Consider the following 26,195-nt stretch of genomic DNA (forward strand, 5'->3'; position numbering starts at 1 on the left):
GTACCAACATGATTCAAAAAGTTTAGACATTTTGAGACACTGTTCATGCTTACTCTTCATATGGCAGGAGACAGGGCAAAAAAAAATCTAACTTCTCATATATACACAAGTGGGCAATTAAGTGTTTAATTAAACACATGCACACTTTGGGGAATCATGCTAATTCTTGAAAAACTGAACTGCTCCATCCAGGCAGTTTTGAAATGAAACTGACATATATCATCCATCCACAGAAAACAGAGCTACACTTAGGAGCAGCATAGCCAGAGGTGGGAAAGAAACATCAGCTTAGGGTGATCATTCTGTCTGTAAGGTACAGATAGTCTCAAAAAGGTACAGCCTGGAGATTTAGATTCCTTAAGCAAAAGAGTTATCAGCATGAAAATTATCTCTTAAACTAGAAATACATACACCTACACAGTCAGTCTGAGTACCCATGCAAACACAGAATATACAAAACACTCATTCTTTCTGAAAATCCAGACTTCTGGTGTATTCTGAACACAAACAAGGTATTCAAAGTATGGATCAGTCAAGTCTGGTTTAGTCTAGACTAGTGTGTCAAGACTAAGCTCCTGGAGAAGTTCACAGGTGCCTTATGTCAGATACCACATCGCACAATGAAACCCCACTTAGCAGCAAATGATCCTTTCTACCAAACTCTCAATGTCCCAAAGCATTTCAGAAGACACTGTCCTTGAAGCATCTACTTCTTGAAGTTTTCTAAGGAGAAGACTATGAGAAACATACAATGCAATTGCAATGGATTTGTTTCTTTGCTAAACAGAACACAAATAAAGAACTGCAGTGTTACCTGCCTTGTAGTCATCGACCCATGCTAAAAATATTTTATCTGAGCATACACACCCTGCCTTCTCCTAGACAGGCCAATACACTCAGTAAGAAAAGGAAGACGTGCTCCAGGAAGTATCTAACAGGAACTGTCAGGAAACAGGAAGACAATTAATAGCTCTTTTTTTAAGGCATGCGATTTTTACTCCACTGAAAATACCTTTATTAAATAAGAAGCTACAAGAGCTTCCATCAGGGTACGCTGGGCTCCTTCCAGGTTATTATATGCTCCAACCATCATGGACAATGCCTCTTGAATGGCAAGCCTAGTATCAGCATCCTCCTGCATTACAAAACCAAGAGGTTTCACTTTACAGTGCATAGTGTCAAAAACTGAGCAAAATCAGAAGAAGACACTAATGAATTCCCAAAGCCCCATCAGCACCCACCTTGCACAAGGCTTCGAAAAACTGCTGTACCAGTGCTATATCCTTGGTAAAGAGCTGAGGCATTCGGCTGAAACAAGATATTTTAATCCATGAAGCTTTTGTTTTTTAAATTGAAATGCTTCACATTTCATTGGTCTTCCCCTCATTCCAAATTTTAACTGTCAAACAATCACAGCCAGCACAGAAAGTTTGTTCTATCTTAGCCATATCCACCATAAAGCAGCAAATTCCCCCTCCCTTAACACAGTTTGGAAAGCGAGACATTTTATGGACAACCACTTAGATCACCAGCACATGACTGAACATACCACTTGCCTAGCTTCATGCCCTCTGGTCTTTGCTGAACATTCCTTAAATTTTTATTTCTAGCAATCCAGAATGTGGAACCATTTCTTAAATACTGTGCAAAATTCATGAGCTTCCATTAACCACTGCTAGAGAAGCTATCAGCTAAAAACATATTTCTTTTACATTTCTGGAGTTGTCACAAAAAGTGCTTTTCTCTGCACCATGCACTCAACTGCAAAATTGGCAGGTGGCATAAAGCTTGCTGCTGATAAATTAACTGATTACTCTGGAAAAATTATTCAATGTCCCATTGTTTAAATGATGCTTCAGTTACCTGGAGAGCTTTCCAACTGCTGAATATGCCATTGATAGCAGTTTTGAATCCTTGAATGATAAAACAATAAATAAAATTCAGCAAAACCAGAAATACATACAGGTATATCTTTTATAAATAAACATTTACTTTAAATCCTGTCTTGAAAGTGCTCAAGCAGGCCTTCCTGGAAAAAGAATCCTAAAACATAAAATATTTCTATCCGAGAATAAAAACATTAGATAGAAACAGAGGGATCTTTTGTCCAAGAAACAAAGAAATTGCAAATGGTGGCAAAACATTTCATCTCTCTTCTGGTCTCAGCTAACTACATTTTATTTCAAGAAAAACAGATACGGAGATTTGGTGAGTATATGAAACAGTAGCAGAGGGACAGAAACCTTCCACTAGGTCTGAACAGCAACCGTAAACAAAGGAAGCTGTTTGCGCAATGGATCCTTCGGATGACCAATATAGCATATTTATACACATGGGCTTACTTCCTTTTTCATTCCCTTCCCAATGGCAGGGAGTCCCATACATTCAAATGCCAACTCAGGCCAGAAGGTCACATCCAAAGTTCAAACAAAGCAGCAAGAAGCTCAAATCTGCAGAAGAGATGATCTGCAACATCAGCCCTTTCTAAGGTACATGTAGGAGCATAATGGAGAATTTGACTTTTGAAACGGCACTGGAAATAACTCGTTCAGGGCAGATTGGCATTGCAGGTCTGTTTGGTAACACCCTTCCCATAGTAATACCATCCCTGGACAGATAGGATGGAATGTATTACAAGCTGGCCTATACAGCTGCTTAACACAATGGGATTAACATCCAGAGTTGAAGTCCCTGTGTTTTCCAGAGTAAGAGCAGCTACATACTACTTTGCCTTCCCTCTTTATATTACTAAAACTATTGTTTCTTGAGATTTTGCAATTGGTGCCCAAGCACATATGTATAGGTGTTAAATAAATAAAACAGTTTTCCTATATAGCATTTTAAAATATTTGCTTCTCTTCCAAAAAAAATTCTTAAAATGTATCCTCTGGCAGCCTCTCAAGCGAACACAAAAAAAAATTCATCAGTTTCCATCGTAAAGGTATTTATCTTTTGCTTGTATTCCCCTGAAGAATTACAGTAAAGAATTTTTAATCTTACCTCTTTGTATTCATTGATCAGCTTTGTAAGTCCATTTAAAAGCATTGGACCTAATGGCTTTATTTTACTCTCTGGACAACTGCAATTAGAGAAACCAACAAAATATTATCTTTTGGATCCCTGAAAAGCATCTTCTCTAGTATCACTTTTCTTGACTGTGTTAAGGTGAGAAATTACAATTTATTGTGTGCAAGCACAGACACACTGAGCTTTCAGGATTAAGTAAAAAAACCCCCTACATTCTCCGAGTTTTAGTACTCATTAGTTCAGTTATATCTTTATTAAACAGAGTGGCTTCTAGGCAAATAGCTAAAAAACATTGTGCTTTCTGAACTACTTACATGATACAAATATGATGCACAAACTGCAATGACAGACTTCTCAGTTTTGCATTTGTGTTTGCACCGAAGAGTCCATCATATACCACCTGACCAAAAGGAAGAAGGAGCAGATTAGAGAGTGTCTGGCTTCACTTTCAAAGATTTTCATTCCCCCTCTTCTTTAAACGCTGTCATCAATAACAATGCTTCCCACTGCTAAGTACTGGAGAAACTGTATCATCAAACTGATTAGGAAGAGTAGATTTGGAAAATAAGCATCACCTGAATGTTAGCTGGGAACATTTCTGCAGCCTGCCGGGATCGCAGAAGATGAGGAACTATCTTTAATTTAACACGGGTGCTGACTGACTCTCGTTTCATTTCTGGTTTCAGAACAGATCCCTGTCAGAAACAGAGATGAAATAGTGCATCTTTGGACACCAGTATATTTAAGTTAGCTAAATTACTTTCTGCTGCAAATCAGAACACACTGGCACAGAGAAAAAAATATTCAAATAGCATAAATGCTCAGTAAAAGCAGAGATCAAAGTGACAGATTTAAGAAATATATATATGTTTTCAAATAAAGTAAGACAACTAAAATTACTTCTTTAGCAGTTAAGATAGACAACTGTGAAGGCAAATTTTACCTCCTTGGTTTTCAGTGGTATATCCCCAAGATACACTTTATACATTTTGCTGATGATAGCAGGATTGTTCCAGTCAATTAAACTGAAGAAAAAAAACACATTGAAAACCAACATGTTATGATTCCAACCTTTGACTGTTTCTTAAAATACAGCATTTTGCATCATATTAATATTCTTCCCAAAGTTTAAACAGAAGTCCTCAGTTTGACTTCTAACCACTTTTCCCACATACATGTAATACATAGTCATAGAGGATGTGATCACACTTTCACAATTTCTGACAACACGATATCAAATAATTTGTGAGAAACCTACATGCTCCATCTCTCCCACTGAAACAAGACATACAGACCACAGTCATCTCCCAATTGAATACCAAATGGTAATCTGTGAACTAGCATATATTTCTCATAAAAGACATTCAGCATTACATATTGACATGTATTTTGTCCACACAGTTATTTTTCTCTCTGGGCAAAGAATACCAACACAGAAGGAAAGATAAGACAAGCAGCAAAGGAGAGACCAGCTTCCTTAATCAGCCTTCATCATTTAATAGCATCATCTCCACTGTCATGACTGAGATACATGAACAGACTTCAGATGCAGAAGATTTCACATTACAAATTTGACTCCAAGTTAAATAGTCCTACAGAAGCCACCTACACATTTCAAAGACAGGCCTGTCTTGCTCCAACCTCCTACATGAGCCAGCAAATCTCCCACTGTCAGTGTCTCAGCAAAGAGTACAAACAGCCATTACTCTGGCCTCCTGATGAGTTAAAGACAAGCATTGTCTTTAGATGATGAAAGGTGAACTGCAGGTGAGCAAAAGTTTCAATAATAACAACAGTGTTTGCCAAACTTTCTAGACTATGATCCATTTCACAATTAATCTCTTTATTCTCCTAATAAATTAAATGAAAGTATACTTTTCTGGGAATCATTTACTAAAGCCTTATTGACAATTGATAATCCACAGAGGGCAATGTAGAAACCACTGATATTCTTCATGACTTGGTATGAAAATGGCTCAAAAGCAATACCAAAAATGATCAAACCCGCACAGCTAAAGCTGTCAGCTCTGGAGCCAAGTGACATTTCCAGTTGCAAGACAACAAGCCTCATACCCAGCCCAGAGGGAATACATGGCAGCTTCACAGGTATACAGGGGACTTTAGCCTTCTTCCTCTCGAGCACAGCCTCTCTGGAGCACTACATACATTGCAGCTAGCTGTGTCAGGAATATTAACACCATCTTTTTCAACCATCCAGACCTTACCTTTGCTTGCTCTTTAGTTCAAGGTCTGCTGCAGTGGCAACACTGTGTCTTGTATCACTGGAGGCTACAACGAGGTGTATAACAGCTTCAAGTTCGGGCACTTGCTCAGCTTCAATGAACTTCACTATCCCCAGCTTACACTGTTCAATACCACGGAAAGACAGTGTTACTGACAAGAAAGCGGATGTTACAGTAACTGTAGCAGCTCAGCTGTCTGAAATCATGGCTTCTGCTCGCTCAAGGAGAAATTCACATGCTCTCCACCTCCTAGCTTGCCTCCTGTCACAGCAGTCATCTGCAGCAAAGTATCAGCATTACCATGATACTCTGTTACACCACTGCTAAAAAGGGATGCTTCAGAAACAGAAGACACTGTTGCAACCTTTGAGAGTAAAACACAAGAGTAGGCTGCAGTCATGACTGCTTCCTAACCACCTTCCTCCCCACCCCACCACAGCAAAATTCCTTAAGGCATCATGCAAAACTCCCCAATAAATTTCCTCAGGGCAACTAAAGGCCTGGTCAGAAACAGTTACATATTTTCCCCCCGGCTTTCCATTCCACCATCTGCAACCATCCCTGTTACCACCCACAGTTCACCAAGGACCAGCCCCACAGCTCTAAATACCTGTTCTAGCAGCTCTGGTGTCCATGGACTACCTCCAATTACCCTTTTGGCTGCGTAAAAGCTCATCCCTGGAGGTGGTTGAGGGATTCCAGGACCTCCGACGCTACTTGATGAAGATCCCTGGGCCGAGGGCACATATTGTCGACTTTGAGATTCATTCAATACAAACCTAAGCAGGCAGGGAAAGACTTTCATTAGAGCCTTTACCAATCGACATTACCAGCTGAATTAGATTCTGGAATGGAGAAAGACATAACATGTCCAGCTTGATGTATTTTTCTTTAATTAATCCCATAACTCTAACATAAGACAGAATTTGAGGCTTGGCTACCAATTATCCCAACATATTCTGCAAGAGCCATAACAACGTCATTGTACAGGAAAACAAACTTCAGTTTTGAAAGGGAAAGGTCCATTGGCATTTCCAGAAAGAGTTATTGGGTTAAAAACTAGAAAAAATTATCTGTTTTGTATTAGAAATAAATACTCATGTAGTACTACATTCAAGGAACTCATGCTAAAAGCTCCAACAATATTTGTATGATTCCTACAAAAAACACAAACCCAGCAAGGAAAATAATGAAGCATATGCAACACAAGTAGCAGGAAACAAACCCTGATATAAAAAGATAATAGATGAGATACTGTCTTGGAGAGTGGCAGTTTTAGTACTGGGCAGGCAAAGAAAGCAAAAATAAAAAGATGAAGTTTACAGAGCCTGGTCTTTTTTAAGACTGGCTAGTCTAGCTGCCCTGTGCTCATCTCCATGCCTTCATAAAAGCCACTCCACCTCTCCATGTATCCTTGGAAGCTGGTCAACACAATATGGCCTCAGAATTGGAAAACAGAGACCAACAAGAATTATTTTGCTCCAGCCAGCCCCCCTTTCTGCATTCAGCACACAGGCAACCAAAAGAGGAAAACAATCTCAACAAGATTTCATTCTGAGTCTCATTAGTTAAAACTTTGAACACTTCATTATGAGCTTTAAGCCCTACAGTTAAGCTTTCTGGTTGCTTTACTGCAGCAAACTGGCAAGGCTAATTCACAACTGGGCAACGACAGACCAAGTTCTAACAAGCACAAATTAGCGGTAAACCACTGCAAAAAGGCTCACCCCAGGGAGCAAGACTTTAAAAGACAGACACCCAGAGCCACAGGCTAGGTCAAGACATTCTCTGAGCACCTTCTGGAAAGAAAATTAAAATTTTCACCTCCTACTTGCAGCATCTGTGAGTATTTTCTCAGAGGTCTCTTCCAAACTAAATGATTCTGTGATTTAAAAACTCATGCTTTGCCAGAGTATTAAAGCATGGAAGGAGTGAAGACTCACTGAAAAGCCCAAGGACTTCAACTGTTGACAGTACAGCCACAGATGAAGAAGCTAAGAGCAATTAACCTGGGCCAACTGAAGAGCGTGAACCATGAACAGAAGAACAGGCATTCTAAACTAAAAGCTACAAGATTCTGTATATTCAAACAAAATGGAAGTGGCCCCCATAATATCTGATGGGGAGCATGGCCTCGAACAAAGCTACATGGTGAAAGCTCATGTGCTCGCTATTTTAAATTCATTCCTTTAGGTTAATCCACTCACATGAGCAAGAGTTATGAGCTCAAAAAAATCATACTGGCACCAATCCACTTTTACTGCCAGAAAAAATAGAAATGTGTTCTACCATCAAAATTATTTCTATTTTCTTTAAAAGCAAAAGCCCCCTTAGCAATACAAAGACACAAAAACCAGTGGAAAAAACACTTTGAGAAAGTACTGATTTTAGACACCAGAGGTTCCTAACAAGCAGTAATCAGTAAATTCAAGTTGTTCCATACATTCTTCTTGCTTTCAAAAACAGTGCTCACACTAAGACAACATCACTGCAGTTTGAACATTTTTCACCAGAAAACAAACAAAAGACAAATCTTATTCAAAGGTTCAACTCTGGAAAACATAAATTTTTAGAAATTATTCTTGCTTATGACCTTGGAGGAATAAGCCTTAAAACTCAACTGCAGAAAGATGAGCACACATTTTTGTCAGACTTCTATTTGAAAGGCCTGGCTATTTAACAGATAGCTCACATGCCTCATTGTTTCACTTTGATCTCAAAAGAGGTAAGGACAGAATAGTGTAACACCTAATTAAGTAGAAAAGAGATGTTTTGTAAAATAAGGAAGATGGTAATCTGGTTCTTAAAATTATCAACTTCCTTTCTACCTTTCCACTGGCTTCATTTGAGCCAGGAAGTAACAGCATACTTTAAATGAGTTTTCAAGGGTGTAGTTTATACTGTTTCACACATAAAGAACACAACAGTGCTAGAGAAGACTGGTATCAACTCACCCATAAGGCATAAGAAGAACATCCAACATAAAGTCCAAAAGCAACTGTACAGTCTTTGGTTTTTCAGCAAGATTAAACGGAGAAGCTGCTGCTTTCAGTGGTTCAGCAGGGTATTTCATGTGAAAAAGGGTTGGTATTAGAAGATGCATTAGGCTGAAAAACAATTATATTTACTGCAACCATTTAAAAAAAACACATTTGTTTATTTATAACATACAAGACAGAAACCTTTTATAACAAACCTGGTCCTTAACAGCAAAAAAAGAAAATATAAACAAAAGTTAAACATATTCACAACCCAATAGCCTCTATTTTACCATCTGATGTACTTAAAAATGGAAACCAGAAGATAAATTAGGATTTTTCCTTAAAATGGAACATACATGTCTGCATGCATGCAGATATTTGGAGAGACAGTCTCTGCATTTGTCCAGATTTTTGACAGTGTCATAATTCTGCCACAAAATACAATCTAGGACTGTCTCATCCTTAAGAAACACTGGCAAACACAGTGGTTGTATACCAGTACAGCCAGATTTTCCAAAGCTCTCTTCACTCATGTAGTTGCTTTTTTGACACAGAAAACTCATGCTCCCAGGGGCTACAAGTACTTTCACACTAATCTCATGAATGGAAGCAAGATTTTACTGCAAGGCCTTTCAGTAGGGTCATTTTTTAAATACTTGTATACTATCACAGTATGTAGAGTGAACAAAGACATGATTTTAATGACATTTTCCAATACCAGCACAGTGGAAACTCATCTCCATGTAGATAAGAACCAGGCCCATCAATAACAGTTTTCTAGAGCTCCCAAATTCATCTCCTTTTTACTTATTACAACTTAGCTAAAATTTCTACTTACCTGAAACACAGACCTCTTATCATATAGGAAGTCTGCTGCTGCAGATCCTCTATATTACTACAGCATTAGACAATAAGAATTTTTTGTACCACCCAACCAACCGAATTACTGATCCAAATTGTATATGCCAAGAACATACTGAGTAATGAAGACAGCACCAAGGAAAAGAAATATTTTAACAACTGATACAAATTATTTTACTAAAACCGTACCAATAAAATTCACTCCAAGAATAAGTAGTTATACCTGTCTTGTTGTGGTTGAGGTTTCCCTTCCATTGCAGTGAGAAGGGTTGGAGCCAATTCACATTGTTTTTCCACAGGCAGACGGGGGTATCCCATCTTAACATAAATTATGGTAAAATTCTAAAGGAGTAGAAAAAGCACACAGTATTGCAGCAATGCAAAATAAGCATGTGTTCCTTAACCTCTTCTTGTATCTCGTTTCCAATACCCAATTGTGTAACACAACATACAAGAAGACGAATTTCTTTTGTAAGACCAATTTCTTGTCTAAGATTTATCAGACTGACAACCATTAAAGCGGAGACTCAGCAAGGACTACTCAGAGTAGGTCTTGCTGGGCCTCGACTTTAAAATGCAGAAAAAAACAATGAAAAAAAACCTCTCTGGTTTTCCTTTTCCATTGCCAATTTCACCAAAAGCAGTTGCAACTAAGCAACAGCTTAAAAGAAAGCAAATGTAATGATCTCTCTTACCTATTTCTGAAATAAAATAGAAAACAATATTGAACAGATACCAAGATAGCAGCATAGACAAAATTTCTCTTGAAAACATATTTCTAAATCACCATATTTAAAAGCTGCACATGCAGTTAAGAGTCCAGTGACAGGAGAGCACAGCACAGCAATAGTGAACACTGGACTATTTAACTGTTATCCTGTTCATCTAAATCCAGACAAGAACTGCAGAGATAAGAGTTGTGTTCCACAATCTGGCTGAAAGAAGTGCTGAAGAGGAGTGCTGTAGTGCACTGCACTACTTTGTAGATGGCACTTTAGTTAAAATGCTATGAAGCCTTACGACACAAAGCAATGTGCATCGCTGAGATACACTAATGAAAATACATTTTTGCCAAGTCCAGCCAAATGCAGAGTTTGTCAAGTATGTCTTTAAACAAGATAGTTTGTTTTGCTCTACAAAACACAGGCACTCCAGAAGTCTTGGTCATTTCTAAAAAGTGAATTCCAGATAATGCCACTTGCTTAGGACAATCTAAGATTACTTTTATGTATGTCACTGCTGTTTAAAGTCTAAATATTTCTCCATACATTTCTAAGATGTTATGTTTTCAATTTAAGCTACAAACAAGACTGAAGAGTAAAACAAGGAAGTACAAAGTTTCCCTGTGAGTTAATCACTTCTGTTTCATAATGATGATTTTCAACAGATCTACCAAAACTGAAATGCAAACCGTTTCATAGTTTCAGAAATACATTTAAAAACTTTCACTTTTTAAATTAGATGAAATGAAATAATCTATGAAAGTTTCCCTGTCTATAAAATAACATTTTTTCACCTTTTCTTGCTCAGATAAGGTCCTGATCCTAAAACCACATGGAAATACAGGACCTCATGTGTTTAAAGAGATAAAGGTGTTTTAAGTAAAACTCTTATCCTGGAGATATCAAGACAAGGATTGATAGCTGCTTGCAAAATGCAGCTTTCACCAATGAACACCTTTACAATACAAGCAGTGACAATGCATGCAATCATGACATATCAAGAGTAACTGTCAGTACTTGAACAGCAAAATGCTTTATGAAACTAAGCTTCACCCACGCTAGACTATAAAACTGAGTACAAAAAAAGCTCTTAAAACATCAACCTCATAACAATTACAAACTTGCTAGGAAAACTGACAGAGCTAAATACAGGACTTTAAAGAATATTCTTCTTGCTAAAGTAAAGCAGCAAACAGTTTCAGAAGAACAGCCACTTACAGTGACAAAGGACACTGCAGAAGGATCTTGATATTGAACTAGCAATGTCTCTACTGGAAGCTGTATTTTTGGTCGACTCTTAATGCGCTTATTCAGATGAACCAGCAGCTCCATGACCTGACAGGGAGAAAAAAGAAAAAAAAATTGAAAGAACCACCATTAACGTTACTACTTTGCGCTTCAGTCATCAAGCTCAGTCCATTGGGCAGGCTTAGTATAAGCGAATCAGGCCTGATCTAACTGATTATTTAATCCATAAGGAAACAGCAGCCATCACTTATAGTATTATCTTGAAACCACTCCAACAGGTCTCAAGCCACTGTTACGACAAACACACAAGTCCCAAACCACCCACAATCAATAACATCCATCAACAGAAATATCAGAAAGAAAGGATTACTGAAGATGACCAGTTCTTTCCACAGTTTGCTTACTACCTGTCAAAACTGACTCTGGTTTGGAAATCTGCATTGCTGCTCTGTATTGAGCTGCAGAATAACTCCAATTCACAAAACAGAACAAAACAAAAAAAAAAAAAAAAAAAGAAAAAGAAAAAAGAAAAAAATCCCCACCCATAATAAAATTACCAAATAAGCGTATGAGAACTTTTTGGAGCAGAACATTACAGAATTGAAATCCTTCAAACAAGAGGAGAAGCCAACAGGAGTGCTGTGAATGTCAAGCAGAAGTGATGTGCAGCCCTGCCTGGGCAGGCAGAGCCCCAGCAGCAATGCCAATGGGAACAGGCAGCTGCTCGAGCGGGATGGCCTTGGGCTCTGACAGACAGTAGCTGAAACTGTGGCCAGAGTGCATTGAAGCAAGAGAGGTGCACCATGGTATTCCCTCATGATGAAGACTATCAAGTAGTGAAGTTGGGGCCCAGAGGGTTTGTACGGCCTTTATCCTCAGACGTTTTTCAAGACCCATTTCAATAAAACCTTAACCTTCATCCTGAACAGAGCTTGTAATGGACTGTTTTAAACAGGAGATTGGCCTGGAGACCTCCTAAGGTCCCCTCCAAAGTGAATTATCCCATGATTCTACAATCACATTAAGCGGTTTCTTAGCATCAGCAAAGTGTCATTTGTAAATCCCCTGAAGGAGGTATCATAACTGAATGCAGGAAACTGAAAAACTACAATCTCTACTCTGGAACAACTATCCATTCTGAGAAATCACGCTGAACATCTGCATCTTGCTTGCAAACTTTATCAGATTCTCAAAGAAGGTGGTGCAAAACAATGGAAGTGATGTTAGATGAAGTGAGTTCAGTTCCAGTAAAACCAGTCAGAGCTCATCCTAGGTTCAGGTTGACTTCAAGCAATTCAAGTCAAAAAGACAGGGTGTCCTGTGTTTTTGATCACTGCCTTGGTCAGAGTATGCTGAAAAAGCAGCTAAAACTGCTGTCACTGAAGTTTGTAATAGAAACTGCAGAACCGTATGTATGCTGAGCTGCATATGAGCAGAGTCTTGGACACCATCTTTACATCTACTCCCTGACAAGGTATCAAACAAAAAAATGTCGAGCTATAATTCAGAGAAACTGCAGAGCTGACTGCAAGAATGTGATTGAAATCAGAGATAAACTGACAAACTAAGTAACACTGACAGCTATCAAATTTTGCTGCTGTAAATTTATTGCAACCATTACAAATTCATAGTATTTTAGAGAGGAAAAAACCCTGTCTGCAGAGATCTCTTTGAGAAAGGGTAGGAGATACTAAGACAGAACTTGAGAAACATGTTCAAATTACCAATGCTGGCTGGTAAAAAAAGACATGGCTGGATTTGGGTATGTGTTAGGGTTTAGTTCATATCCTGCTTCTCTAATCATTAATGTCAAACAAGTGCACTAAGGATCTCATCAGCAGCACTCTTCAGACCTGACTCATGCAAACGTCTGCACTTTTGACTTCTTTTGGTTTTGCTGGCCTCACATGGGCTGCATTTAAAGCGACAATGGTATCCAGTCTGGCACAAAGGCTGCCATTGTAAAAATATTTCTTGGAGTTCATCTGAAGAAGCAGAGTTGAATTTACCCTGGATTACTAGTTCTTTGTGTGACACCACTAAGATACCTGTTTTTGTAGAAGACATCCTAGAGTAAAATTTAACCCATTTGCCAAACTGTGGCCCGAAAAGGGATTGCTTCTTCAGCATAAATGGATTAAGAAGGTATAGGCATTACAAGTTTATCCCCATAGTTAGACTACATCCTAGATCTGAAAATGTATGAGGGCAATGAGTTCAAATTACTGAATGTTGCAGCAATAGTGACCTAATAATCATAAATTGAAGGGCAGCAATAAAACCAACAAAGGAATACATTAAGGCAACAGGAAAAAAAATTAAATTTAATTTCCCCTTTTCATTCTAGCAGTACAAGCTTGAGGACAAAGTTAGTCTGGGGAGTCAAAGTAAAATTAGAACATTGTCAATCCTTCTGGTGTACTTGTGAACCAAACTATGCTTCTAAAGTTGGGTGAAAGAAGTCCTTTAACAACTGTAATGCTCTACACTTAGCAGTATACTCACAACAAATGTTCTTGTTTGCTCATGTCTATACTATCAAAAGCTACATTGTCAATTCAATTAAAATTTTTAAACCATAGTCAATTATATTGGCACACTTTTTTTATTGGTGGTGGTGGGTTTATGGGTTTTTAACCACAACAATCACTGCAGGAGAGGGATATGACATGGGGTGTCAGTTTTGTCACTGCCTGTAGATAGTCACTGGGTTAATAAAGAGTTTGCCTTTCTCCTTCCATTCCATTTCATTTATTAGCATTAGTAGATCAGCTTTCCAATTACCTGAGTGCTCATGTTAAAAAATACATGTTTTCACTTTGCTTACATTGCCTTAATGTGATTTAAGCTGGTGTTGAACAACAGGCACATTTTTAGTTATCCACTAGGCAAAAACCAGCAATGGAAAGTTAGATATTTGAAAAGGCAGCAGAATTCTTAGCATGTTTTCCCACCACATTAACAAAGTGTAAGAGCAAGAAGATTGACAAGCTCAGTTCCAATGTAAGTTATGGAAAAGGGCAACATGCACATTGAAGAGATTTACTTGCAGGTTATACACTACACAGTAAATGTTCACTGATACCTTTTAGAATAAAAAATTGACAGTCTCTTTGTCTCACTGAAATTATTTTGCTATGTGAAAAATATCAAATAAAAGAAATTTAACATATACAGGGCCTTCTTGCTACATTTTGAATTTATTAAGAAAACAAACAGAATACTGAAAAAGTCAAATGCCCTTCACTGACATGGCAAGGGCAGAATTCAGGGTGATCTACACAGCTGCAATGAATTTGACAAATATCAAAAAGTACATGGAAGTGCTATAATTCCTTATATTATTATCATCTGGTGTGGATGAAAATTAATAGTTTAAACACCTGAAAGGAAGAAGAAATGCATTTTATTTCATTATTCACTTTAATGTAATAACTACTAACCGTACTACTACTACAACAATACACCCTAAGTATGCTCTGTGATGTCAAGAGGCCTCTTAAATTTAATTTTCAAAAGACTAGTCCTCCCCCTTTCCTGAATCTTCCAACACTCCAAAATAACTGACAACACATTCCAGCTTAGAGAAAAAAAATCATACAAAAATACCCTCAGAAATTTCACCAGCTGATTAAATGCCTTTCTTCACAACTTCAAGCACACATGGTAAGAAGGTATTCAGAAGAACACCCCATCTGAGTTGGAGTATCTATCTGTCCCTCAGCATAGTGGAATGGCCTGACATCTATGGATCCACTTTAATGTAATCACTCTTAGGACCATGTTTTGGGCAGAATTTTGTTAAAAAAAGATCTATGTTACAGTTACTTGCAGGCTCTGAAATCTACTTATAAATGCAGTGACATTCTGATTATTTCCCTATTTCAACAAGACACATGGATTTATGAAAAGTTTCTTTTCCACCACTAACCCCCAACACTTCATCTGCACTCTGCTCCAAAATGTTCCAGTTTACTCCTATTACCAGACCTAAAACCTAATGCAGGGAACTGAATTCCCCAGTTACACATTAAATTCCACCTCTGAAACTGCTTTGGCTTTCTCCTATGCCTGGTTACAGGCAAAAACCAAAGAGTTTTAGTCACTCAGGTACACATTAAGGTACCTGAATAAATGCTGTGATAAAGCTGTCTTCTGTACCAGGGAACTGAATTTTTTCAGATAGGCATCACATTCCATTCTCAAAATTATTTGGTTCTTGCTCTTACTCCAGTTATCAACCAAGTGAATGACATCAGTAAGGCTTCATGCTATTCTGTGCATAGAAGCGAGCTTGCTTCACATGTGCCCTAAGTCAGGAGGAAGCACAACAGCCCTGGAAGCCAAGGGCAACTGTGCCTATGGCAGCAAGCCTTGATCCCAAGGCTAACTCTGTCAGAGCTAGCTGGCCTCAAGTGGAAACAATTGCAGCCTCCACACATCTGCAAAGCCTGTGCTAACACAAGCACTGACTGTTTTGTTTAAACTCTAACAAGTGTAATGAACCAATTCTCTATTAGGGTCACAATAATTTTTCCTCAAAGAGTAGTTTTCTCCACAGAGAACATCCAAGAATAGCAAATCATGATACATCATGGGCATCTCCTTCTCCCTGATCAGGATAATGTATCTTTATGGTAAACTGAACCCTTACCTTTTTGCGAACTCCTTCCTGTGTGCTGGACAGCTTGAGGAGAACAGGGGGTAGGAATTTGGAAATAATGTTCTGTAACTGCTCATCTGTTTCTGCATGGCCAAGACGCAAGAACACACGTTCCAGTTGATCTGCAATTAATTAAAAAAAAAAAAAGAAAAAGAGAAACCGAAACTCAAAATTCCTGTAGCAAGAAAGCTTTTTCTGAACATCCCCTAATGGACTTACAAGAAATGCTGCACAATGTTATTAGAGTACTCATATCTCAACAGCACTCATCACAGATTTTTAACTCTGAGAAAACCAGTTATGGTAGAAACCAGCCTGATAGCTTCCAGTACTAGCCTTCACAAGTACATGGAGACCACTCCTAGCAAAGACAGAAGTAATTAAGGCTGCCTTTGCAGGTACAGTTCACACACCTGAAAGCACAAGAAACAAGCTAGAGTGAAAAATCAATTCTTCTGAAGCTCAAGACTACTGTTACAGGGTAAATTTGACACTCACAGGTTTGGGTTACAGGAGTATTCATACAACATCTTGACACAGGCTAACTGGTCCAGCGCTGGTCCATTGGGGCACTTAGGTCTCCCAGAAAATCTGAACTAATGTTGGCTGAACCAGTTACTTGTTTGTTATAATTAGCTGATCTGTTTTCAAAAAGATGGCACTATCATCAATAGGAGTAAGAGCACAAGCGTGAAATGCAGGACATGCTGTTGTGATGCTATTATTGCTCTACGAAGCGGCTGGAGTGTTTTAATTCACCTTCCTCTGGCCAGCTGATCTACTCCCCAAACCCAGAAAGGAACAAACAAAAAATCGTTTCAAGAAAACAAATTACACCACAATCTTCTGTCAACAGAAGCTGATGGTTGGGGACCATTTTTTTTAATAAAAAAGGTTAAAAGTCCTTATTTTAAGTGTCAGAATGCAGCTGCCCCAACAGCTACACCAGAAGCAAAGCAAAGCCTCCCCAGCAACAGCAGCATTCCCAACGGCTGGAGTATGAAGACTTTGTGCACAGGATCAGGAGCATCTGTTTTTCATCCTGCAGCAATGAAGGCCAGATCCACATGCAGCAAGGAAGCAATGACCCGATGCTTTTGAAGGGCTAAAGGTCTTAAGACATCCTACAAGGAGGAAATAATTTCTCCAAAGGCTAATCTAAAGTGATCTATAGCAAGCTGAGATTAGAGGGAGACCAAGGAGAGACCTCCCTCAGCAGAGAAGGATCATCAAGCTGGCTGTAAAGGACCACAGTGGGGGAAAAAAAAAAAGAAAAAAGGCACTGGTATAGGGCAGCGGTAAAGACTGAGGTGAATGGATATGGTTAGAACCAAAGCGATCAAAAGGGATGTTGAAATGCAAATGCAGCTCTAACCAGCAAACCTATGATGATTTAGCTTCAGAAGCCTTTACTGTCCTATTTTAAAAACCTGTGCTATCCCTGCATTCATAGCACCATTCCTCCTCTGTCAGAAGCAGACTTAACATAAACATACATTAAACATACTTCCAAGATTTCATTTTCTGCTGAGCAAATATGAGCTGAATGGACAGAGCACTACAAAATTTTACTGTCAAGGAAATTACAAGCCAAAACTCTACAGCATCTATAGTGTAAACTGAGATACGAGTCAATCTCATTTCAGACAGATTTCACAGACCACTCAGGTTGTCAGCTAGTCAATGGCTTCATGACACTTACCTCATATTCCAAGCTTTTAAAAAATCGTGACATTTGATTTCTTTTCACCTTCCTTTTCGTGTCATCCTTCCCCCATCCCAATGATCCCCCATTCCAGGACTTCCTTGGTGTCTTGACAGGCAGTAAGGGACTACTGAAGTCACACCAAGCAGTTGAAATAACTCAGTAAATAAAACCTATCAAATCTTCCCCCTTGGACCTAGAACTCCAGGAGAAAACTGCAGATCCATCATCCTCAAGGAAATCAACCTAAGAACCTTCTCAACACGTTCTTTCCCATAGCAACAGATCAGACACAAGTGTAAGGAAACACAACTGAAGTTAGTTCTAAAGCCATTTGTTGGTAGTCACCGGACTACACACACACCTTCTGAAAGGCAGAGAAACCCTCTTGCATGTGCACTCAGGAAATGTAGCAATGCACTGAATTACAAGCGCCTGCCCCATTTCCAGCTTCCTCCATTATCCTCTTGTTTCAAGCAGCAGCAACCAGAACGGCGGACACAATAATAGTACCAACAATAATAGTAAGAGATAAGGAGGACAAAAAGCTACCTACTTCTTTACGCTGCCTGTGAGACAAATTTGTTACTTTTCTCATACCTCCGCTGCAAAGTCAGTTAAGCCCTAATACTGTCATCATATGTTCTTCCCTTAACCATAATCATGACAAGACTCTTCAGCAAATTCAAGGATACTGGCCATCTGGATGAAGTTAAGAAACTGGTCAGGAGTTTGTCAGAGCACTCTCCCATGCTGCTGATGCAGACTGTATCCATAGCAGTGGGACAGGAAAACAAAGAGCTATAAAACCTCCCAAGTATTGTACATCAAACATTTCCTCCACGGTTTTTATTCTACTAACAATTAAGACCATTTTTCAAGCTGACAGCACTCATTACAGGAAAGCATAAACACCGGAGATTTAAAGCACCACACACAACGGCCCAGGAAAGTAACTGTGGATGAAGTATCTGGGTCTCAGATGCTGTGTCCTATCTCTGTGTGCTGCAGACCTCCTGGCTGGCATGGGGAAAGTGTCTTTTCATTCTTTATGTCTCTTCACAGCCTCCACTCAGCCTCAGCCAGCAAGCAGACCACTATGCACCAGACATCAAACAAGACAGTTTGCTTGCAACTGGTCTCACTTACCCACATCGTGCATTTCCAAAGTTTTTAAGTACAAAGCTAAAATCTTCTCTCTGATTTTACAGCCCCTACTGCCAACTAAGAAACTGCACAGTTGCAATTTTAGGAGCTTATCTGATAGTAAAAATAAGTAAAGCAAGATGTCTAACTTGCTTTACTACATACCAAGGAGGGTAGGAGGGGGGTGGAAAGGACAAAAACTGTTTGGAAAAAGCCTTAGCAACTGAAAACTAGTCTTTGAAACATCATATGTATGCCACAGCTATGACAGTTAGCATTTTACTATGGATTGAAAAACATAACACAACAAAGAATAAGGTGCATGAGTAAAAAAAATCACTAACTAGTTTTACTTTTAAAATACATACAACTAAGTCCATGAAGAATTTGAAACAGTTATTCATGTATTCTGGCACAACCACTTCTTTTCATGCTGCTGTGTAGTACTTCCACATAAAATGCCAATTTTGTGGCACTTTGTTCAGGAAAAAAAGGTGTTTACAAGAAGACAAAGATAAATATGGAGAACTGAACAACAGGCATTGCATATGAAGATGACATCTCCTTTTGTAAAAGAAACAAAGGGGCAGAAAAACAAGATATATCTTTGTATCCCTATTTCCAATAGCAGTGTCTAATTTGTGTGAACTGACATGGTGTATTTGGAACCTGCAATTCCCAAGTTACCATGGCAATGCAGCTACCTATCTGTGAGAAAATGCATGTTTCACTTCTGGTTCTTTCCAATCTCCATTTAAGACTACAAGAGGTATACAGGTTTCAGCACATAACAACCTTGCAAAGACAAAAAATAAAGAAATCGCTTTCCAAACACAGATAATGGATAAAAATTCTACAAAATGCCACACTGACAATGAGACACTAACTTTCAAATCCTGCAACACCATCCATAAAAGGGTCAGAGTTATTTTAGGTTTTGTTACTTCAGAACTGACCTTGCAATCACCCAGGGTAACAGGAAAACCCCACAGCCTGCTCACAGACACAATGTACCCTTTCCTTCCATTTGGTGTATTAACATGGAGTTCATCTAAGAGAACTGAGAGAAAGACACAAAAAGGATAAAAATATGGATAAACAGTGAAATAGCTACCTCAATAAAGCCAAGAATTCAAAGGGTTTACCCTCATTATTTTAATTTTTAAAGAAAAGGAAAATGCCACTGTTCATCTGTATTTTTATTACAGAAATCTCTCAGTTCAGCCAAGCACAGTTACATTTCGAATCAGCTCCCTCTGGCATTTACAGACATTATGCACAGCAACACCAGGTATTCCACACAGACCCCTCAGCAATGCATATTTGTGTAGCAGAGTATCAAGTAAAACACACACCCTTCCTTTAATGAAAACTGACTCAAGAAACTGCTGGGGCTAAGACATGTCAAACTCGCTGTACTTCATAGTTTGACTGATAGCCACAAAACATCTGAGGAACTAAAAAGAGTCCTCTTCAAAACAGAGCAGAGCATGGGACAGCAAAATTCTATGCATGAATCTTCACTTTCCTGAGAAGTATCTGTTTGACAGATTGGTGGAACTCCTACAATATAAATAATTTCTACAACTGTTTCAGTAAATCAGACAAAAACCCCAGAAACCCTCCTCTATTACTTGAACTCTGTAGCACCATTACATGCACAAGCATCCCCCCACATTTTCTCCAAAGGGCCCTACATCAAATAAAGAGTCCTGCGCACAAAAGCATTTCAACTTCACCTCCTGGATGGCAGGGGTAGTTTTAGGGGCAGGTTCCTGCTAAAGCAAAAGCTCTAACACACCCTTTTGTCTCTCTAGAACTAAGCAATTGCTTCTGCATTATTCCACATGCAGAAGAAAGAATAAAGTTCTCATCTGCTGTGCAACTACTAAAATAGGAGTCAAATTCCTGTTCAAATGGTATTAGACTCTGGGAGAAAATATATCTAGTATGATTATAGCAGCAAACAGTGAGTCAGGATTTGCTGGTGCTATTCCTGTCTCTACCAGTAACCCATTGTGTGCCTACAGCCAAAAAACTTAAGGGAGCATTTGTACAAACAGGCCATCCACCAGGCTGTTTTACAAGATCTGACTGGAAAAGGCTAGGAAGGCCTGTTGGAGAAGGGATATATTATGGTTTTTTCCCATCCAATCCTTTCATTTTATAGAAAAGCTTATGTGAAAGCTTGAAAGTACACCAGAAATCAAATAATTTGGAATATGCCAGGCACAGGTTCTCCATTTGAATGGATGACTACTATCACTCAAGACTAACTTGTCTCTCTTGCATCTGAACTCTTATGGCATTAGGGCCAATTTACTGATTTTGCATTATTTTTTAAACTGCCGTATCTTACGCTGCCATCAAACAACTTGTCCTCTAAAATGATAAGCATCCCTTACACAGCATTTACACAGAGTTTCTGTGTTTGACTGGGGCTATAGATGAAAGCTTCCTACAGCCATGTAAATATAAAGCAAGCAGACTTCGTTTTTCAGTCTAAAACTAATGGTAATTATTATTGTTATTTTAGGACTAGCAATCATCCTATAAAAGAAAGTATTTATTTCCAAATATGCTGAAATTTAACTATTTGAATATATCAAAAGATGGCAAGCCCACATAGAGGCTTAGTTTCCCTCTCTACATTAAGTTAATCTTTTTTCCATTACCTTTAATTATTTTTCATTTAAGATTACAGTACTTTCTATTCAGTGACAGAGGTACCAGGAAAAAAAACCAAACTAAACAAAAAAGAATTTCCAAAAATATATTCCTCCCCCCACCCAAAGAAAAAAGATTTCTAACCCAACCAATAAAACTCCCTCATTTTTGAAGGATGCAGTGGTCAAATAACCTGAATGACATTATGTAATTATTAATGTGAATCTCAGTCTAGGGACATTTGTCTTTTTAGCGCAGCTTAACAGAAAGGGCTGTGTAGCAACAGGCACATGGCTGAGGACCAATTTTTTGCAGGATCAGATTTGGAGCCTGGAAAGCTAGATTACACACAGATAAAAGCCAAGGAGTTACACGGAAGAGATCTCACACTGACTGGTTTCACCAAGGGGAATCACGTTCTCGTAAAATTAACAACAGAATCTCTTAGACGACAGCAGCAGTGAGAGCTTTCACTGTCCTTACAGCAATTTATCCCAGTTGTCAATGGAACAAATAGCTTGGCATTTGGGTCCTCCAGTTCTAGGATCAGTACAGGATCAAGATCCTCCTTTACTCCACCACGGATCTTGGCTACATAAGGGACATCCCCACCATTATAATACACCTTATTCCACTCAGCCTAGTTCCAGTAACACCTAACAAAGAGCAGAATTAGGATGTTGTTACATACAGAAGCTCACAACAACAAAAAAAACCCCAACAAACAAACAAAACAACAAAAAAAACCCCAAAAAACCCCTAAGAAACATTACACAAAAATGCCTTAGTACTGAAAGCCAACAGTGCTCAAATATGCTCAAAGTATTTCTTCTGCCCTTCCTCTCTGACGACCGCCAAGTACTATTTCAGGGTAAGCAAAGGCCCTCTCATTTGGCTGAGTCATATGTTATCTTGCTATTAATCCTTCACAGATAAGAACCAGCTCTATTCCAGGACAGGAAAAGCAAGGGAAGAAACCCGCTTTTTTTGAAGTTCCATAGGCTTCTCCAAAGACCAGCTGATCGTGTGCTTTCCCAGAGCCACTGAGAAAGGGTTTTGGAGGTGACAAGAAGACAGGGCCGAGCTCCCGCCGTCTCGAATGCTCGGCGGCAGCGGCACCTCCGGTCATGTGCCGAGCGCCGCAGGGGCGGCCGCGATGCGCCCTCGTACCCACCGCCCGCACAGCACCTCAGGGGGCTCGGGGAACCCGTCCTGGACGTGCCAGCCCGCCTTATATTCACACCGCTGCTGTGGTTCAAACGCGGCGGTCGCACAATGCAGGGCGAGAGCACCGACGGGCAAAGGCGCTGCCGCTTGTGCCCGCTCAGGAGCGGTGGGTGGAGGCCGCTCCCCCTGCGCCGGGGCTCCCGCCGACCCCAGGCTCCGTCCCGGCCAGGACGCAAGGTCACCCAGCCGGCGGGGGACTGCGCAGCCCCCGCTGCCCGCGGTGGGGCCGGGGATGCGGGAGGCGCCGCTGCTCCTGGTTTCCGCTTCCCGAGATGGCCGCCCAGGGCCGAACCGGCCCCGCTGCCGTCACCGCCCGGCCAGGCCGGGGACCGAGCCCCACCGCAGAGGGGACCAACTGCGGCGAAACCCCGGCTCGCCTGCCCGCTCGCCCGCCCGCCAGCCCCCGCTGCGAGTCCCTGAGCCGCGAGCACTTACTGAGCTCGTCCTGGGCGGCCGCGGCCATGTTGCCGGCTGGGGAGGGAGGGGAGGCGGCGAGAGACGCTCCGCGCCTCCCACCCCTCTCCGGCACCGGCACCGGGCCGGCGGCCGCCTCTCTCCTCCTCCCCCTCCTCCCTCTCCTCCTCTTCCACCTCCTCCTTCTGCTGCTCCCTGCGGCTTCCCTCGACAGCGGCAGCGACCGCTTTTCAGTCACCGCCGGTTTATATTTAGAGAGAGCCGCCGTCCCCACCGCCCGCCCCCGTCGCGTACACGGCCCGGCCCCGCCGCCGCCGCCCCGCCCGGCGGGCCCCGAGGAGGAGGTTTACGGGGGCAGCACTGACCGGAGTCCGCGCTGACCTCCATGACTGCCGCGCCGGCTCCGTGCTCGGCACGGCGGCGCAGGGACGGGACGGAGCGGCGTGGGGCGCCCCCGCGCGACCGTGGGTGCGCCAGCAGGGGGAGGGCGGCGAACCCCGCCCACCGCCGGCACGGCCACGCCCACCGCCGGCACGGCCACGCCCACCGCCGGCACGGTCACGCCCACCGCCGGCACGGCCACGCCCACCGAGCGGCACGGCCACGCCCACCCGCCGGCACGGCCACGCCCACCGCCGGCACGGCCACGCCCACCCGCCGGCGCTGCCCCCCGGCCTCTGCTCCAAAGCCAACTACCGAAGGGACAAAGCTGCTCCGTGGAATTCCTCGCCTGCCGTTCTGGGGTTGCTCAGAGAGACCACCACACTGCGTCTCTCTCCCAAACTCTGCGATGCCACATGTGATCTCTGTAAGGAGCATCTTGGCAAGATGCCCCAGCCGAGGCGTCCCTGGGGCACGTCTAGAAGCAGACAGCTTGGCGCCCGTTCCCCAGCTCCCTTACTGCTTCTTGCAGGTGGCACGGGGGCAGCTCGTGACGTCTCCCTAAAGCTCCAGGGCCAGTCCCAGGGAAGACGTGAGTCCAAGTGACAGGTGTCAGAGGACTAGCTTGTTTCTCGAGTCAGGAAAAAAAAGGTGACAAAAGCTTCTGAGCACCATTTTTACTTCATTTGTGTAATGTGTCTGGCTGAGCTGGAGTTCATTTCCCCCACAGCAGCCTTCACCTTGCTGCACTTTGCAGTGATAGTTGGAAAGGTGTTGATAGCGCACCAGTGTTGTGGCTATTGCTCAGCAGCACCAGCACAGCATCAGCGCTGTCTCTCCAACATTCCTGCCTCCATCAAGGGGCTGGGGGTGGGCAAGGTCCAGGGAAGGGTCACAACCAGGCCAGCTGACCCAAACTGACCAAAGCAATATTCCATGGCATATGATGTCAGCTCAAACATAAAAGCTGACAGAGGGAAGAGGAACAGGGGGTATTCGTTTTTTACAATGCTTGCATTCCAGAGCAACCTCTACACATCCTGAAGTCCCACTGCCCAGGAAGTGACCAGACATGGCTTGCTGATGGGAAGTAAAGAATAAAATTATTTTCTTCCTCTTTGCTTGTGCGTGCATAAATTTTTGCTCTTGCTTTCGTAAACTGCCTGATCGCAATGAACAAGTCATTTTCCACCTTATTTTCTCTCCTGTCCAGCTGAGATGGGGAAGTGATAGAGCAGCTTGACCACCCAACCCACCACAATTTTTTAAGGTCAGGGTCTGAGGAGTTGACTCCCAGTCTCCAATGCTGAGAGGCTGGGCTCTAATGAGCTGCAAAGAGGTGGTTCTTTTTTTTTTTTTTTTTTTGAGGAAGCAGATTTGGGACCCATCCACATCTGAAGGAAATGATCAGCATTTATTAATGCAGAAAGGAGACAGGCAGAGAAGACCAGCCACATGGGAGGCACACTCATTTCTAGCTTTAAGAACAGCACATGCTCTCTCATGAGCTGAGCATTTCTGTGGTGAGTACTTGCAGCATCAAGCTCATATCTGGCTTTCCTCGGAAAGGTCAAACACTGAGGTGATGTTCCTGCTGGTTACACCAGAGAAGAGATGTAATCCTCCTTACCAGGAGAAGTCTTTGGGTAGAGGACATCACAGGTGGCAGACCTGCTATCAAAGCCACCATTTCAGGGAGCTGTCCATACAGAATCACACAGAATCAACGAATGGGCCAGGTTGGAAGGATATCTGGTCCAACCTCCCTGCTCAAGCAGGGCCGTCCCAGAGGACATGGCACAGGATTGCATCCAGACAGTTCTTGAATCTGTCAGGTGAGGAAGACGCCACAACCTCTTTGGCAATCTGTTCCAGTGTGCAGTGACCTGCACAGTAAAGAAATTCTTCCTCATGTTCAGGTGGAACCTTGTCACCCTCTCGTAGGATGCTTCTAGACATTGATGAGGTCACCTATCAGTTGTGCCTTTGGGCAGCAGAAGGAGGAGTGTTCCCCACAATTCCATGCCATGGGTGCACAGTTCCCAGTGTGGGACTGCCAGTTAAATGGCGTTGGACCCCACATGACAAGTGGCCAGACCCTGAGCTCTGCCAGGAGCAAGCCTAAACCAGGTACAGGCTCAGGAAGTACTTCAAAGGTTTCTTCCCTGGAAGAATCAGATTCATTAGGGTTGGAAGGAACCTCTGGAGATCATCTACTCCAACCCCCTGCCAAGGCAGGGTGACCCAGAGCAGGTGACACAGGAATGGGCCCAGGTGGGTTTTGAATGCCTCCAGACAGGGTGACTCCATGACTTCCCCAAGAAGCCTGTTCCAATGCTCTGCCATCCTCAGTGCAAAGAAGTTCTTCCTCATGTTGAGGTGAAACTTCTTGTGTTTATGGCCTCTGCTTCTCATACTATCGCTGGGCACCACTGAAAAGTCTGGCACCATCCTCTTGATATCCACCCTTGAGATATTTCTGTGCATTAATGAACTCCCCTTTCAGTCGTCTCCTCTCCAGACTGAACAGGCCCAGCTCCTGCAGTCTCTCCTCATGAGACCTTTGTGGCCTCCTCTGGACTATTTCCAGTAGCTCCGTGTTTTTCTTGAGCTGTGGAGCTCACAACTGAACACGGCACATCAGATACGGCCTCACTAGGGCAGAGTACAGGGGCAGGATCACCTCATCGACCTGCTGGCAATGCTCTTCCGAATGCATCCCAGGATTCCATTGGCGTGGGTGCAACGCAAGGGCACACAGCCGGCTGGAAGAACGGAGCGGCAGTAGCCTGCGAGAAGTCGGGGACAAAGGACCCGTGCTGGTGCTCGGCGGGCTGAGCAGGCCCGGCTCCCAGCCGCCACCGCCCCCCGAGCGCGGGCTCTGTCGCGACCCGCCCCTGTCGCGCCCCC

At 41.9% G+C, this 26,195-nt stretch overlaps 2 protein-coding genes across 4 annotated transcripts in view; one reads left to right on the top strand and one right to left on the bottom strand.

Annotated features, from left to right (window-relative positions):
• ECPAS (Ecm29 proteasome adaptor and scaffold) overlaps positions 1 to 23,369 on the bottom strand; it is a 61,776-nt gene extending 38,407 nt beyond the window's left edge. The window contains exons 1-14 of one of the 3 annotated variants that reach the window (XM_042015321.1): positions 23,270 to 23,369; positions 15,737 to 15,867; positions 11,053 to 11,169; positions 9,336 to 9,454; positions 8,225 to 8,377; positions 5,881 to 6,049; positions 5,253 to 5,392; positions 3,971 to 4,052; positions 3,603 to 3,722; positions 3,342 to 3,427; positions 3,001 to 3,079; positions 1,864 to 1,913; positions 1,242 to 1,308; positions 1,013 to 1,135 (exon numbers count right to left, since the gene is read on the bottom strand). In XM_042015321.1, coding sequence (XP_041871255.1) covers positions 1,013 to 1,135; positions 1,242 to 1,308; positions 1,864 to 1,913; positions 3,001 to 3,079; positions 3,342 to 3,427; positions 3,603 to 3,722; positions 3,971 to 4,052; positions 5,253 to 5,392; positions 5,881 to 6,049; positions 8,225 to 8,377; positions 9,336 to 9,454; positions 11,053 to 11,169; positions 15,737 to 15,867; positions 23,270 to 23,291 — 1,458 coding nt within the window. In that variant the 5' untranslated portion in view covers positions 23,292 to 23,369. Of the gene's footprint in view, positions 1 to 1,012; positions 1,136 to 1,241; positions 1,309 to 1,863; positions 1,914 to 3,000; positions 3,080 to 3,341; positions 3,428 to 3,602; positions 3,723 to 3,970; positions 4,053 to 5,252; positions 5,393 to 5,880; positions 6,050 to 8,224; positions 8,378 to 9,335; positions 9,455 to 11,052; positions 11,170 to 15,736; positions 15,868 to 22,925; positions 23,035 to 23,269 lie in introns of those variants that run through there. The other 2 variants (XM_042015320.1, XM_042015322.1) reach the window with 2 other exon arrangements.
• A 1,943-nt stretch (positions 23,370 to 25,312) lies between these two features.
• Positions 25,313 to 26,195, top strand: part of DNAJC25 (DnaJ heat shock protein family (Hsp40) member C25) — an 8,995-nt gene continuing 8,112 nt past the window's right edge. Inside the window, exons 1-2 of the mRNA XM_042015277.1 lie at positions 25,313 to 25,415; positions 26,010 to 26,184. Of these exons, the coding sequence (XP_041871211.1) occupies positions 25,313 to 25,415; positions 26,010 to 26,184 (278 nt within the window). The remainder of the gene's footprint in view (positions 25,416 to 26,009; positions 26,185 to 26,195) is intronic.

This window comes from Corvus kubaryi, unplaced genomic scaffold (genome assembly GCF_017639235.1).
Source record: "Corvus kubaryi isolate FWS band 111438036 unplaced genomic scaffold, C.kubaryi_AGA036_p1.0 split3-37296, whole genome shotgun sequence".
In the NCBI taxonomy this organism is placed as follows: Eukaryota; Metazoa; Chordata; class Aves; order Passeriformes; family Corvidae; genus Corvus; species Corvus kubaryi.